At 40.8% G+C, this 14,501-nt stretch overlaps 1 protein-coding gene across 1 annotated transcript; it reads right to left on the bottom strand.

Moving 5' to 3' along the window:
- Window positions 1-847: 847 nt before the first annotated feature.
- Window positions 848-14,416, bottom strand: LOC131478705 (histone-lysine N-methyltransferase PRDM7-like; the record flags this gene model as incomplete). Its single annotated transcript, XM_058659289.1, is given in 7 exon segments — window positions 848-1,032; window positions 10,734-10,891; window positions 12,223-12,290; window positions 12,986-13,206; window positions 13,209-13,256; window positions 13,458-13,565; window positions 14,287-14,416. Coding segments are annotated over 7 exon segments (918 nt in total), but the record flags the coding sequence as incomplete, so codon positions are not given.
- Between the last annotated feature and the right edge of the window lie 85 nt (window positions 14,417-14,501).

The following is a 14,501-nucleotide window of genomic DNA, read 5'->3' on the forward strand; positions in this document are numbered from 1 at the left end:
GTTCTGCTGCTGAATGTCATGCTACCAGCGCAGGTTCCTATAAAGATCGGGTTATGTGGAAAGATGTAATAACAAAACAGTGGTTGGGCCCGCATCCGGTTCTTAGGTGAATGCAAGGCACAGTTTGTGTTTTTCCGCAGGATTTGGACGGACGAGTGTGGGTGCCTCAACGCCTGACACGGGCAGTGAAAAAGCCACATCAAAATGAATCTTTAGATGTGGTGGACGCTACAAACACTGACGATCGTCCAGATGCAGAAGGGGCACAGCCAGAACCTTCAATTGTGGGTGATAGTGAAGGCGTGGCCAACCCCCCTGCTGGTGACCAATAGTTCTTCCATTTTGCCTCCATTTTTTTTTTTTTTTTTTTTTTTTTTTACCAGCAATGTCGGCATTGGACTGCCTGTACTCCCTCTGGATAACACCACTGCCAGGTTTAAGAACATGAACATTGACCTGCCAGGAGCAGTTTGTTTCCGGACTCACACCTCACCACTGGACAATGAAACTCCACACTGCATCCTATTGGTAAATCAGACTATAGGGAGATTCAGAGGCAATCAAACCTACAGGACCGGGTGAATTCTTCTGCGGGACGAAAGACCCCGACAAGGGAAGAGGAAGAGTTTGTCTTTTCCCACAGGATGAAGACAGCCCTGGTGCATTCCTGAAAGGCTGGCTAAACACCATTTTCCCAGGCTCACTTATTCTACTCCTGTGGAACCCACACCCCGTAAGGATGGAGATACATGGGGAAATAATGAGAGCAATCCCACTTCCACTGCAATTGGGATCCACGACTAGAGTCCTCCCAAAGCTTTTTCAGGAATGTCAATGTTGACATTTATTACTCGGGTTCAATGCAGTATGTGTCACCTTGGTAAAGTGGGAATGTTTCTCTACAGTTGCTAATCTCTCTCATGAGCTCTCTTACAGGTTGAATGCTTCCTGGAATGCAGACTTTGAATTCATGAGCAGCATGCTTCAACATCACATCTTTGCCATTGATTCTACCCATGTTGATCCCATTTCCTGGAATTCTCATAGAATTTCTAGTTCAGGGGTTCCATTTATTCAGGAACTGGGCAGGAGTTACTGCTATGATAACTCTCTTTATTCATAGGCCTCCTTTTGCTGTGTCTTCAGCTTAAGCAGCAAAAACAGCAAGCACAGGCTCAGGTTATGGCCATAAAACAAGTCTTTGCAGTCCTAGAAGGAAGGCAAGACCCTCAATTCTGGCTCTCACCTATACAGTAGCCGGGGCTGGTAGTCAAACACAGGCAACCTCTGACCCAATCAGGTACCAACCTAAGACAGGAGTTAGGCTTTGCCTTCTGCCTAAGCTTCCCATGACGGGTAAGGACCTGATGGGAGGTCAGAGGACCTAACACAGGCAGAATCACCGAGCCATACACTTATTGTGTCATAGAAAAAAATAGAAGGGGGAACTGTTATGAGCCAGAGACTTGTGGGCCTTAGACTTGGCCTACCTGACAGACTGTTGCATTCCAAAAGCCTGCAAGCAGGGCTACAGCAAACAGGATATTAGGCCAAAACATCCTTTGTAGAGCAAGCTGAATAGAAACTCCACCGTTGTTAATGTTCCAATAATTATCTCCTCTCCTGTTTCAATATAGCTGATTAATTCCATCCCTGCTTCAGTGAAGATAATTACTCCCAAGAACTCCTCCTTTTCTCCCCCTACCCTAGATAAGAAAGTATATATATGAGGAGTGAAAATAAAGTAGAAGTACAAGTGTCTGTGTGTTTCTTGGGCCAGTGCCTAGGGCTACCAGCCTGGCATTTCCAGTCCACCCTCAGGGTTTGAGCATCGTGTCCTGCAGGTCAAGACAAAAGCCTGTAGAAAGAAGAGGATAGACCCACATTTTTAACCAAGCACCAGGTTCAAATCTAAATGGATAGAAAACTTAAACCCACACCCAGAAATCTTTGAACTTTTGCAAGAAAATGTTGGAAACACATTGCAAGATTTAGGTGTAGACCCTGACTTCCTAAAAAGGACAGCAAAAGCACAGGCAGTCAAGGCCAAAGTAAACAAATGGGACTTCAAAAAAATGAAAAAAAACTTCTGTACAGCAAGGGAAACCATCAACAAAGTAAAAAAGCAACAAACAGACTGGGAGATCTTTTCACACTACATAGGTGATAGGGGGCTAATCTGCAGAATATACAAGGATCCCCAGAACAACCAAAACATCAAAACAAACCACTCAAGAAATGGGCAGATGTTTCACAAAGGAACAAACCCAAATGGCAAACAAACATATGAAAAAATGCTCATGTTCCTTGGCAATAAGGGAAATCCAAATTAAGACAACAATGTCGTACCACCTAACACCAGTAAGGATGGCACACATACAAAATTCAATCAATCAATCTATCTATCTATCTATCTATCTATCTATCTATCTATCTATCTATCAATCAAATATAATGGAAAGTCAGAAAAATACATGGAAATCTTAAAACCAAGCAGGAAATGATCATCGTGGATCCACATATACCTTACTAGAGAGGACACAAAGATTACTTACTCCTCACTAGGGTATGGACGATTTCTCTGCACATCCCTACTAAAACAGTTCTACACCTTAACTGTAAACAAAGGACTGGTTAGAATTATAAGCCAGGTTAAAACTATCCTAAAACTTACCAAGTTCAGCAAAAGTATGCATCAACACAATAAACAGCTAAATAATAAAATGAAAACAGATATGAGACAGCTGAATAGTAGCCTATACCCACTTTAAGGTGTATAGCAGCCGGGGCTGAGTACAAACAAAAAACTGAAGGGTCAATGGAGTAATCACAGGAGGTGGTTAAGAACTTGCACTGTTATAATGTATTGATTACTCAATACTGTATCAATCAATTCTATAATGTTGTAGAATGTTGTTGATGTTGTGCTGGGGCTTCTAATTGATCAGGATGATATTCTGCCAGTTCTACCTTCAGACCAGAGAAGGTCTCCAGCAACAAACAGTTGAATTGATCTGGACAGTAAGATGCTGGACTCTATGCTTGGTATAGGATTACAATGAAAGAATCTTGACTGAATTTGAACTGTAATACTGCAACAAGTTGGAGGAATCCACCAAGGGAGGAGGCCATGGGGGAATCCCAAAGCCTATGAACCTGTGTCACATGATGCAACGTAATTAATAAAAAAAAAAGGCTTACAAAAGTTTCCCGTCACTCCAGTGAAATTGGTGGTATTCAGCGCAAGAAGAGATGTGGGTAGGAACAGCATGCTCTATTTCCAACAGGAAGAGAAGTATGCAGGACAGGATAGGATCACATCGCCAGTTACCCGCCACTCATGTCCAATATCTAGTCTCTGAGAAACATCTCACCATTGATGTTAGCTCGATATTCCTTAACAATCACTGTGTTAGAGAAATAGGGATTGCTGAGGAAGAACAACCTGATCTTGATGCAATTCTTGGGAAGCTGGAGTTTGGCCACCTGCTACGAGAAGATGGAGCAGCTCCTATGTGGATTTCAGTGTCACGAGCAAGGCGAATATCTAGTCTTTCAGCCTTTAACCATTGCCTTGTTTCCCTCTTTTATGCTGTCTCTGTCACTTTCTCTTGTTGACAAAGAATTAACATTTCAAAAACAGAAGACATACATATTCAAGAGATAGAGTATTTACTTGCTTTAGTTTGAATCTACTTTCTCAAGGCAACAGCAGTTATAATCTTAAGACACCTTTCAGTTTGTTTTATTGTGATGGAAGCTTCATCTAGAAGGTCTACATGGAAGTGTTGCCCGGAGAACCTCAAAAAAGAATATGCAGGAACCTTAAATACTGTTAAGAAATACCATGTATTTATAAACCATTAAGCAGAAGTCCTACAGTATTTTTAAATTATTGAGGATATTGACATAAAGACAATTGACTTTGAATCTGGTGTGTTGGCCCAATAAGTAAAACCATACTTTGCATGTGCTGTGATCACACATGGATGCTGGTTAGTGGCCTGGCTGCTGAAATTGCCACTGAGCACCCTGTTGTGACCTGGGAAAACAGCACTGGATGGGCCAAAGCCTGTGACCCTGCTCCCAAGTGGGAAATCAGGAAGAAGCTTTGAGTTCTTGGCTTTAGATTGGCTAGATTCAGCTCTGGATATTGAATGGGGCTTTTTGGGACTAAAGTATTCAGTGGTCAATATTTCACGCTGAATCTTCTTCTCACTGTAAATCTGCCTTTCCAGTATAAATAAATAAATAAATAAATAAATAAATAAATAAATAAATAGTTAAAAGAAAACACCAGTCTTCATATATTACTGAAACTATAAGCATATTATTATTCTGAGGCAATCATCATGCTTTGTTCCTATGATGCTACTACTGATAGAAGAAGACATTTTGACAAGCAGCAGTTTAGCCAGTTTGTCTATTCTGCTGCTAAAAACACCAATCCTATTATGTTCACTGATAGAGGCTATTTTCTGCTGAATCTTATGGCTATTCCTAATCAGCTTAATCAACTTACTATCTTTCATTGATATCTTGGATTGATTTTCTTATCTATTTAGCCTTCGTAATTGTAACTAACTGAGTTTCCTTACAGTTGCTATTTTGAATCATGCAATTCTTCTTTTATTTGAGACCTTGAGAGATTTGTGAGTGCTGGTGCAACCCTGCTTCTATTTGTTTCATGTGTCCTCGTCATAGTCTGCTCATCTAGCTACAAGTCCAACCTCCTAGAAGGAGTTGGTTTTATGATTTGTGAGTTTATCTCTCTTCATCATGCTTGAATTGGATTGGGTTTCTTTCGCAGTCATAGGGCAGCTTGTATATCAACCTTTGCTAACTTCAATGGGATGACTTTCTACCTAACAATTCCCCTGAACTTTCCTGTGAGCTCTAGTAGTAGTCTTATGGTAGTCTGCATTCCCTTGTGCAGATAGTAGTTTGATGTGCCCCAAATATTCTCCTGACTTCCTCTCTTACACTTTGTATCCACTTGATTTTCATTTCTTTGATTAAAATATCCAGGATTCTATTTACTAACAGGAATGAAAGAGTGCATTTTCCTTGTCTCTTGATCCTAGCGTATATCTACAGATTTTTCCCTAATCAATGTGATATTGTGCTACGTGTGTTGAAAGCATTGCTCATTTTGAGAAACATTGTCCATTTCCAACATTGCTTTATGTTTTCAGCACAAAAGCCTATTATATTACAACCAATGTTTTTCCTGGGTCTATTGAGTTAAGCAATGCTTTCTTTCATTTAATAGGTTGTAGTCTTGTGCAATATTTATTGATCTTATATAGGAACAATCGCTGTACAACTTTCATACATTCTCTAAGTGGGTAATGTTCTTAGTGGGTAGATGAGGGATATGATTAGCTAGTATTTGTTGAGAATTTTCACAATTCAGTTAATCAGGGATATTATTGTGTCTAGTGTCATGATTGCACTTTTGATTAAGGTTTATGTGGCATTAAGAGATCATTTATTTGTTACTTTTCTGATTATCACTATAGGTATTAGTTTATCTTATTCATTTTTTTTGTTGTAAGTTGTGACTTGCTGTGTTGTTATCTTCATTCACTTCCAGGAATGTTTCAGTTTTTGTCTTGATATCTGCCATGGCCAGTTATTCTTCCTGGAGCAGTTATTGCAGTTCTCTTTCTTTGCACATTTCCTACAGTTTCATTAGCTGTTGATTCTTTTACATTTAATTGTGGTCTCAAAGTAAACATTCTACAATTCAGTTTTTACAGTCTTAGGTATCTTTTCCCATAGTATATACTATTTCTCTGATTTTTGATGTGTGTGTATGTGTGCGTGGGTGGGTGTGATGAAGCTGAAATGTCTAAATGTTTGACTATAGTTGTATTGAATCCTTTTTCCTACTTTACATTTATTAAGAAATGCTTTAAATAAGGTGGTGTCATGATGTTGGTCCATATATACCTTCTAAAAGCATTTCTCTATATTGAAGTATTGCATTATCTGTTATTGAAACACATTATCATTTCTTCTATGATTTTATTCTGATATCTGAATGACTGATGTCCGTTTTTCTCCATTGACTTGGAATTTCTCTACCACCATTTCACTCCGTATATGTGTATTTCCATTGGTGAGTTGCAATATTTAGAGACTGCAAATGGACTGTCTTATTATTTAATAAGTTAGGTAAGTATAATCTTTTGGTTTAAGACTTTAAAGGCCATTTGCATATGGGTTCATTATTGAAAACTAACAATCTGATATTATCATTTTTCCATAAGCATTTCAGTACCTAATTTGTGTCCTTTGCACATTGATCAGGGAGAATTTCCTCCCACATTCTTCTCACGAAATGATTGTAATTCTGCATTGTTGAGTGCAGCACTTGATTAATTATTATTTGTGTCAGAATAGATACTGGTCATTTCCTCAAGTTGCTGATTATTTTGGATTATTTTCCTACCTGATTTTCATTGTGATTTCTTTTTGCATTCAACTGGCTGCCATAGATGTGGGGTGTAATTTTTGAGCTGGATTTTGTTTCTTCCAGAATCTAAGTATTGAAGGGGAAAGATGACAGTATAAGGTGTAGACAGGTTTAACTGAAGGAGAATCATTAGTAAGGGTGAAGCACAAACGGCAGATTCCAGGAAAAGAAATCTGGCCAAGAGGAGTGGAATACCTGGAATCCCCTGCATACAGCAGAAGTGACAAGAGCACAGCAGCACAGCAGAAATCAGATATACATGTGGCAGTCAACAAACAGGCATGCCATCCAAACCCCAGGGATAGTCAAAACTTCAGCAGCAGCCAGGTTAGAGATGAAATTCACTGGGAGCTTAGGAATTGAACACAGAAAGAGAATGGTCATTCTCTTGATGATTTGACTAGCTAATGAGCAGTCACAGATGGAAAAGCTCATTTGGTATATTTGGCATGCACCTTACATCGTTTGGTTTCACTTGTTGTTAGTTTATATCATTATTCAGGTGTTTATAAATTTTACCCAACTTCATTCCAGTGTGTCTTGTGTGATAATCTCTACTACACAGATGCCTTTCTCTCTGGAATGATTCATCCTTACTGTTAAAATTTCTGCAAGTGTTCTCTATTTCATGATATTTGTTTATATATACAAAGGGATGTAAACATAGCCAAAACTGTGTTTCTTGCCCATTTCTGAATCGATCTCCTATTGAATTTCACTATTTTCATCTCATAGATTCAAAAATCTTTGGAATTTGAGTTTTATGTTTTAGTAGTATAATGCATTTGTTGCGGTCAAGACATAAAATAGCATATTGAGAGAAGTGCACTAGGCTGATAAGATGGGTGCCTATGATGCATACATTCTGCATGAGCATGGTTGGAGTCCTGGCTGCTCTACCTCTGCCCATTTCAAATAAATATTGGTAACAAAAAATCACTGAGACATCACACTCCATATCAGAGTTCCTTCAGTATGATACAGCATGCATCATCTAGACAAAAAGCCAATAAACATAAATTTAAGTCAAATCATGCTATCCAGCAGATGGCCTCACAGACAGTTTGCATAATATTTGACCTAATGTCTACAAACTACACACTCTTCTCATCAGCATTTGGAACCTTTTCAGAATTAGACCGCGTATCATGCCTCAAATCAAGTCTCAGCAAAAGTCAAAAGTACTTTCTGACACTAACCATTTAAATGCTGCCATGTAATACTGTCCAAATCTTCTCTGGGTACCCAAATGAGTACTGCTTCCCAAGCCCTTGTATGACCTTAGATCTTCTCCACTTAGACCTGGAACTAGTACCAACTCATCTGTAGTTCTGTGCAGCCCATCCTGGGAACCACAGGTGTCCCTGTACTGGGTGTAGCATCTGTGTAGATGGATTCATAATTGTAGTGTGTCTACCCACGACTGGTCAGGCCCTGAAACGTTGGACCTTTTCTCACTGTTTCTCCCCAGCCCCATCAAACACAATATGAGTTCTCTACCCTCAGACACACCCAGCCAGCAAATGTTACTGGGGTCCTTGCAGCCTCAGGAGCATCGCCTTCTCCTATAATTAGCATATAGGAGAGAAACACACATGAACATGTGTTACTCATGATCACAGGCACATACATACATATGTCATTACAATTCCCTGACACGCACACAGGTGCACATTTCCATGACACCCACATAGTCATGCAAACACCTACATGTAAGTGCACCATACATCTGTTGGTCTTCAACACTGAGGGTATAGAGCCTGGAAACAGCAGGCAGTGAAACCAGAAGATGCCATTTCTTGCAACAACATCAGAGCCAAAGTCAAAGAGAGGCCATCATGCTTCTCTGGAGATAAGATTCCTCTCCTAAACCCAGTGTGTATTTAACAACAGGTTTCTCTCCCACAGTCCGTGAACAGATCCGCCTTTCATATACCCAAAAGAAATACAGGTTTACAGCTCCATGAAGTCTTAAGGAAACCTGATCTAGAACCTCTGTCCTAAACAGTAGTAGCAGAGGTGGCATGTAACTTGGTCTTCAGGTGTGTATGCAGACAACATTCATTAGCATGAAGAAAACAGGTTGGTGAAAGATGTGTCTAAAGGTCACAAGTCAACATCCACCAACAATCTCAGCAACACTCCTCTGTTTCTCTAACCCATTTCTCATCATGAAAGTGGAAACATGATTAATTATTATTTCTTCAGTCTGTACACTGTTGGAGAAATTCATGACTCCAATAGCTCAAGACATCTCCGAACTGAAGGCTGCTGTCTTGTGTTGGCTGTTAGATGATTTTATCTCTCTTTTACTCTCCTTCTCCACAAACACGCTGCCTCTTCCCATATGTGTTCTCTAGTAAGCTGATGAGTGTAGTCTCAACCACACTCCCTGAAAGCATATGGCTTCTACCTTCTGTGTCCTCTGGTGTGTGATGAAATGTAACTCTGTGTGAAAACCCTCCTACACTCCCTTCAAATTGAGAGCTTCTCCCTTGTGAGTTTTTCGGTACCTGGTGAGGTGTAATTTTTGAGTGAAGCCTTGCCTACATTATTTGAACAAATTGGGTCTCTTCCCAGTTAGCAAACTCTGGTGACAGATAATAAGGTTTACACATAAGACTCTATCAACCTCAGTGTGATGACCCAAATCTCCACAAGAGTCTTTTTTCATCAGGAAAATCTAGACGGGGAAAACAGCTTGGTGGTGAGGTGCGTTAAACTTCAGACTGCAGTGCTGCCAGCCTGTGTATATGATTGCTGAACCTGTAGTTATGCTGCGTCTGAGCAACCCCACTGAGAGTTCATCTGGGAAAACAGCAGACTATGGCCTTAGTTTGTGGATGCCACTATGTGCAAAACCTGAAAAAAATTCTTTGGCCCTGATATAAGTCTGGTCCAGCCCTGGATGTTGGGGCTATTTGGGAAGTGAGCCAACAGACAATGGATTTCTCAATTTCTCTCTTCTGTCTTTGTAGCTTTTCAAGTAAATAGAAAAGTCTTTCTAAAGAAGCAAACAGACATGAAAACCAGACCTAATCCCGAAACACTTGGCTGTGCTCCTACTCATATTTCCCTCAATTGTATTATTCAGCAAATCTCCATTTCCATGGACAGTCTTAAGCACAGAATTCACATGACAACATCCCATTAAAACAATGACTAAATACAAACATATGCCTTTTGGGGGGTGGGGATCATGGAGAAAATGTAAAATAAACTGTTCATGATCCAGAAGGAACTTCCATAGTAGAAGAGCTGCAAAGTGACCAAGAACTTGTTTTTTGTCTTGGGCCCTCTCTGAAAGGGGTGTTGTGAGATATTTTTGTGCACCAAGTATTTAACAAATAAAAGAACTAAATGAAACTTGTATCAATTGTTCCCAGGAGTCAAAGACATAAAAAATGGGTCAGGATTAGGTTACACTGGTTTAAGTCACTGACTATGACACTAGTATGCCATAGAAGCACAAGATTGAGCTCTGGCTGCTCCATGTCCAATCTCCAGTGTGTTACTGTGCCCAGGGAAAGAGCACAAGATGGTTCAAGTGCTGAAATACATGGGAGACCTAGATGCATTTCAGACTCCTGGCTCAAGTCAGAGATAGTCTCGGCAGGTGCAGCCTTAAAACAAATTGTATATATATATCATATACAGATACATGATTGGTGTAGAGACAGAGAGGAAATCTTCCATCTTTTGATTCACTCCCCAGTGGCCACATTAACCAGAGATGTGTCCATTTAAATCTTGAGCCACGAACTTCTTCGAGGGTCCCCCATGTGAATGTGGGAATGATCCCAAAGCTTGAAGCCATCCTCACGTGCTTTCCCAGACCACAGGCAGGTTTCTGGAAGGGATGTGGAGCAGTCAGGACATGAACTGGTGTCAATATGGGATCCCAGCATGTCCAAGGTGAGGACTTTAGCCATAGAATGCCATACTATGCCCTAGTGCAGCTTTTGGGGAATAAAACAGTAGGTGGTGATCTCTCCTTTCTATCTCTCTCTGTCTCTGTGCTTGAGTCTCTCTATAACTCTTCCTTTCCTTTGATAAGTAAGTCTTTGTTTTTGCTAAATGGAAATCACATTTGAATTGAACTTTGGCAGCACTTACATTACATTTGACTCCTTAGAGTTGAATCACAAATATTCCCAAGGGGACTCCTTTGCTTATTTCAACACAACAGTGCTACTTACCTCTCACTGTTATGAGCTCTTCCTTTTTCTTCCCTTCTTTTTCTTCTCGTTGCTTCCCTTGACACCCAGCTTCTGGCCATACTCAGCTCCATACCATATTAGCAGCTCACAGCCTGGTTTGATGACCTGGCAGGTGCGGTAAAATATCTGCCTGTGGTATTGGAAGGCCACCAAATTCTGCTCCTCATCATTCCGGGCACAGGTCACATACCTGGGGTGGAGATAAATCCTGAGTTTGCATGCTCTGTCACATTCAAATCTCATGTGTTCTGTAATAGCCTCCACCCAGCTTGAATCCCAATTCTGCAAGAGCTCTCCCTGCAAACATATTCCTCTGTCATGAGATCAGTGAACTCTCAGGTACAAGTTGTAGATACAGTGTTCATTGTGATAAGCATGCTTTCTTCCTTCCTTCCTCACTAGTCATCCTCAAAACTCAAGCCCACCTTACTCCCACCTTGACTGCCATGAAGCACACAGAGTTTCCCTAAACTCCAAATTTCATTCAGTTTTCTGCTACAGAATTGGATGAGTGGACACATTCCTTACATCTAGCTTTCCACACATGCTCCACAACTCAGCTTTCCCAAAGGCAATCCTTTGGAGTCCTTTCTCTTGGATCTTTCTCCTGGATCTCTGGAGTCCAAGATCCAGATCCAGAAATGTAGAGGAGTCTTCATTGCTTCTTATCCTCTCACAGAACTGCTCACAGAAACCCTTGCCCAGATGCAGCTTCCTTTTCTCATACACATCCCAGGTTTGGTATTGTTTTGTTTAGTTGATAAAGTTTAGCATTTTATATTTATTTGAGACGCACAGAAGCAAAGAGGACAAGGGACAAAAGACAGAGATGCCAGGAGAACGGGTGAGTGGGGACACAGAAAGGACACAGTGGCAGGATCTTCAACCAGGTCTTCCACGTGGGCACAGAGGTCAAAGATTGAGGGCATTCTCTGAAACTTCCCTGGATACATAGGGAAGCCATTGGTTTGGCAGTAGAGCAACCAGTACTTGGGATGCAGGCTTCACAGTCACTGCCTTTGCCCACTGCATGTCAATGCCTGTCCCCAGAACCTGGTTGTTTCCTTTTTTTTTTTTTTTGTCTTTCACTGTCTCATCGATTGAAGGTCTTATGTCTGAAGTTGTTCTGACAGTGTATAATTGTCAAAAGACTAAGAAACATTACTGCCAAGTACCAATCTCATGGAATCTCCATGTATTTCAGAAATTTTTGACACTGGAATGGCTTAATCAGTGCTAATTAGAGAAAGAGTGAGTCTAATGGCCCCAGTTGATCTAGATTCCTCAAGGCCCATCTTTGTGTTCTGTTTATTAAGCATAGTGATATATGTTATGAAAAAAGACATAGTATTTATATAGAATGTGCTTTTAGAAACTGGTCATGACATTCACAGGTCATTAGAATAAAGATGAAAGAGGACATATAATGTAAAAGTCACTAAGGAAAGTAGAGGAGAAAAGAACGTGATCTTGTCTTGGAGAGAAATATCCTCTGTAGTTGTAACATGCCATGGCTCTTACCTCATCCAGTTGGCAAAAGAAGTATCCTTTGCATCCACGTACTCATGGCTGCTCATGCCCTTGGCTATCTGAGTTTCAAAAAAATAGGTTAATATGTTTCTGAAATGGGGGTAGTTCCTCAGAAGTATTAACAACACTATCATCACGTTCTGTGACATTACATGAGTCCCACACATGTTGATTCTTTACATAGTGTTGGTACACATTTATTCTGGTTTATTTCCCTACAGTAGAAGCCCATAGAGGAGATTGCCACTGCTTTATTTTTTACAGCCCAGTGATCTTCTCTATGCTAATATTTATTTATTTTTTGGAATTATTTATTTTTATTACTAAGTCAGATGTACAGAGAGAGAGAGAGAGAGGGGAAGACCTACCATGTAATGAACCACTACACCAACTGACCACAACAGCCAGTGCTGTGCCGATCCGAAGCTGGAAACCAGGAAACTCTTTGGGGTCTCCCATGAAGATGCAGGGTGCCAAGGCTTTGGGCTGTGCTCAACTGCTATCCTAGGCCACAAGCGGGGAGCTGGATGGGAAGTGGAACTGCTGGGATTAGAAAGAGTGCCCAGTTTTGATGCCAGCAGGTTCAAAGTGAGGACTTTAGCCACAAGGCCATGACGCCGAGCCATGTGCTAATCTTATAGCCTGGTTGATCATGTTGGCTCAACTCATGCCATAATGTGTAGAAGGACACATGAACCAGTCTCATACTAGGCAGGTGAAAAGCCATCAGACTGGAAAGGGATGTGCTTCTTACCTGCCAGCTGTACCCACTGTCGGCTTCCTCTTCCAATTCTGTGATCTTGCCCTCAAAAGGATCAAAGTGCAGCCCCAAATGCAGATCAGATGCTTCATTAAATACTCCAAGCCCAGCCTCCGGAATGCTCGATGGGCCAATTCGAAGTCCAGTGGGCACACTGAGGAGAGCACGACTAGGATGTCCCTTATCCACTGAATTGTCCTTTAGAAACACGGGGTTCCATGAGCAGCACAGCTCTTCAGGTAATATATCTGACACTTCTCACAATCTGCAGATGAGAGTGGAAGGGATTAGGAAAGTATACCAAACGTTGCTGGCTATAGAGAGCATCAGAAGCAGCCAAGTGCTCACATCACTCAGCTTCAGTCTTGCACCCTAAGTTACCAGAAGACAGAATGATGTAAGACCAAATTACAAGTGGAATTTCAATTCAGATTTTTCTTTGTGGATGTGCCAAAGGGTCACTTACACAGGTAGTCATCATCCTCAGTCTCACTGAACTCTTTGTATGTCTGAGCTTTTCTTCCTTTCAAGTTGTACATCTGAAATTCTTCATTCTCATCCTTTCTTCTGAGTTCTGAGATGGAGAGACTAAGTCAGTGAAGTTATCAGTTCTTTTGGGTTTAATGTTTCAAATAAAATAAAGGGCTTTCAAGACAAGGAAAAACTGCATGGACATTTGTTTTTCATTAAATCTCTGGTTTACTTCATTTCCCCTGAAGTTTGAACATCTGTTTACTTAAAAGGCAAAGAATGACACATCTAGAGATTGACACAGCAGTTGAGAGAATCAGAGCATACAGAAGGCAGAGAGAGATGGGGAGGTTCACTCCTTGAGTAACCTGGATAGCACCCAAATCAGTCTCAGATCAGAAAGCTTTATTCAGGTTTCCCAGAGGGTTGTAAGACCTCAATCACTTATCTCCTGACCAAGTGTTACTATGTTGTATATCAACAATTTGCTAGAGTCAGAGTTAGGGTCAGTTCTGGAACCCAGGCACTCTGCCATGGGAAACAGGCATATTAACTGGCATCTTCACTCCTAGGACAACTGACTTCCTCTGCATGAAGTGTTTGCATATAGGCTAAGTAACCTGATCCCAATTATTTTTTTTTTTAGATCATCCCCAAAGAGCTTAAAATATAATCATGCTTTTACAGGCGTTATTTGTTTTGTGTTGAGTGTGACCCAAGCATGCAATTGCATCCCTCACAGCTTGACCATCCTCATCAAGCCTCACCCCCCCTTAGGCTTCCTAGTGGGCCCAGATAAACAACTCCTGAAATTATTTTCTTACCAAGTTTTTGTGTAGAGTGCTGTCCTGAGCTGTTTGATTCCTTAGGATGGAACACTGCTTTCCGGCCCTTCTTTGAGCCAGTGGTGTTTAGTAAATTTGCTGTTCCTGATGATTCCTTCATACTGATTTCATTATGTAAAGGCCCGCTGGACTTTCCCTTTAATGAGAAAGTAACATTTTTTTAAACTCACTGTTCAGTCCAGTTGTCCTTTGGG

The sequence above is a fragment of the Ochotona princeps genome, chromosome Y (genome assembly GCF_030435755.1).
Source record: "Ochotona princeps isolate mOchPri1 chromosome Y, mOchPri1.hap1, whole genome shotgun sequence".
NCBI lineage: Eukaryota > Metazoa > Chordata > Mammalia > Lagomorpha > Ochotonidae > Ochotona > Ochotona princeps.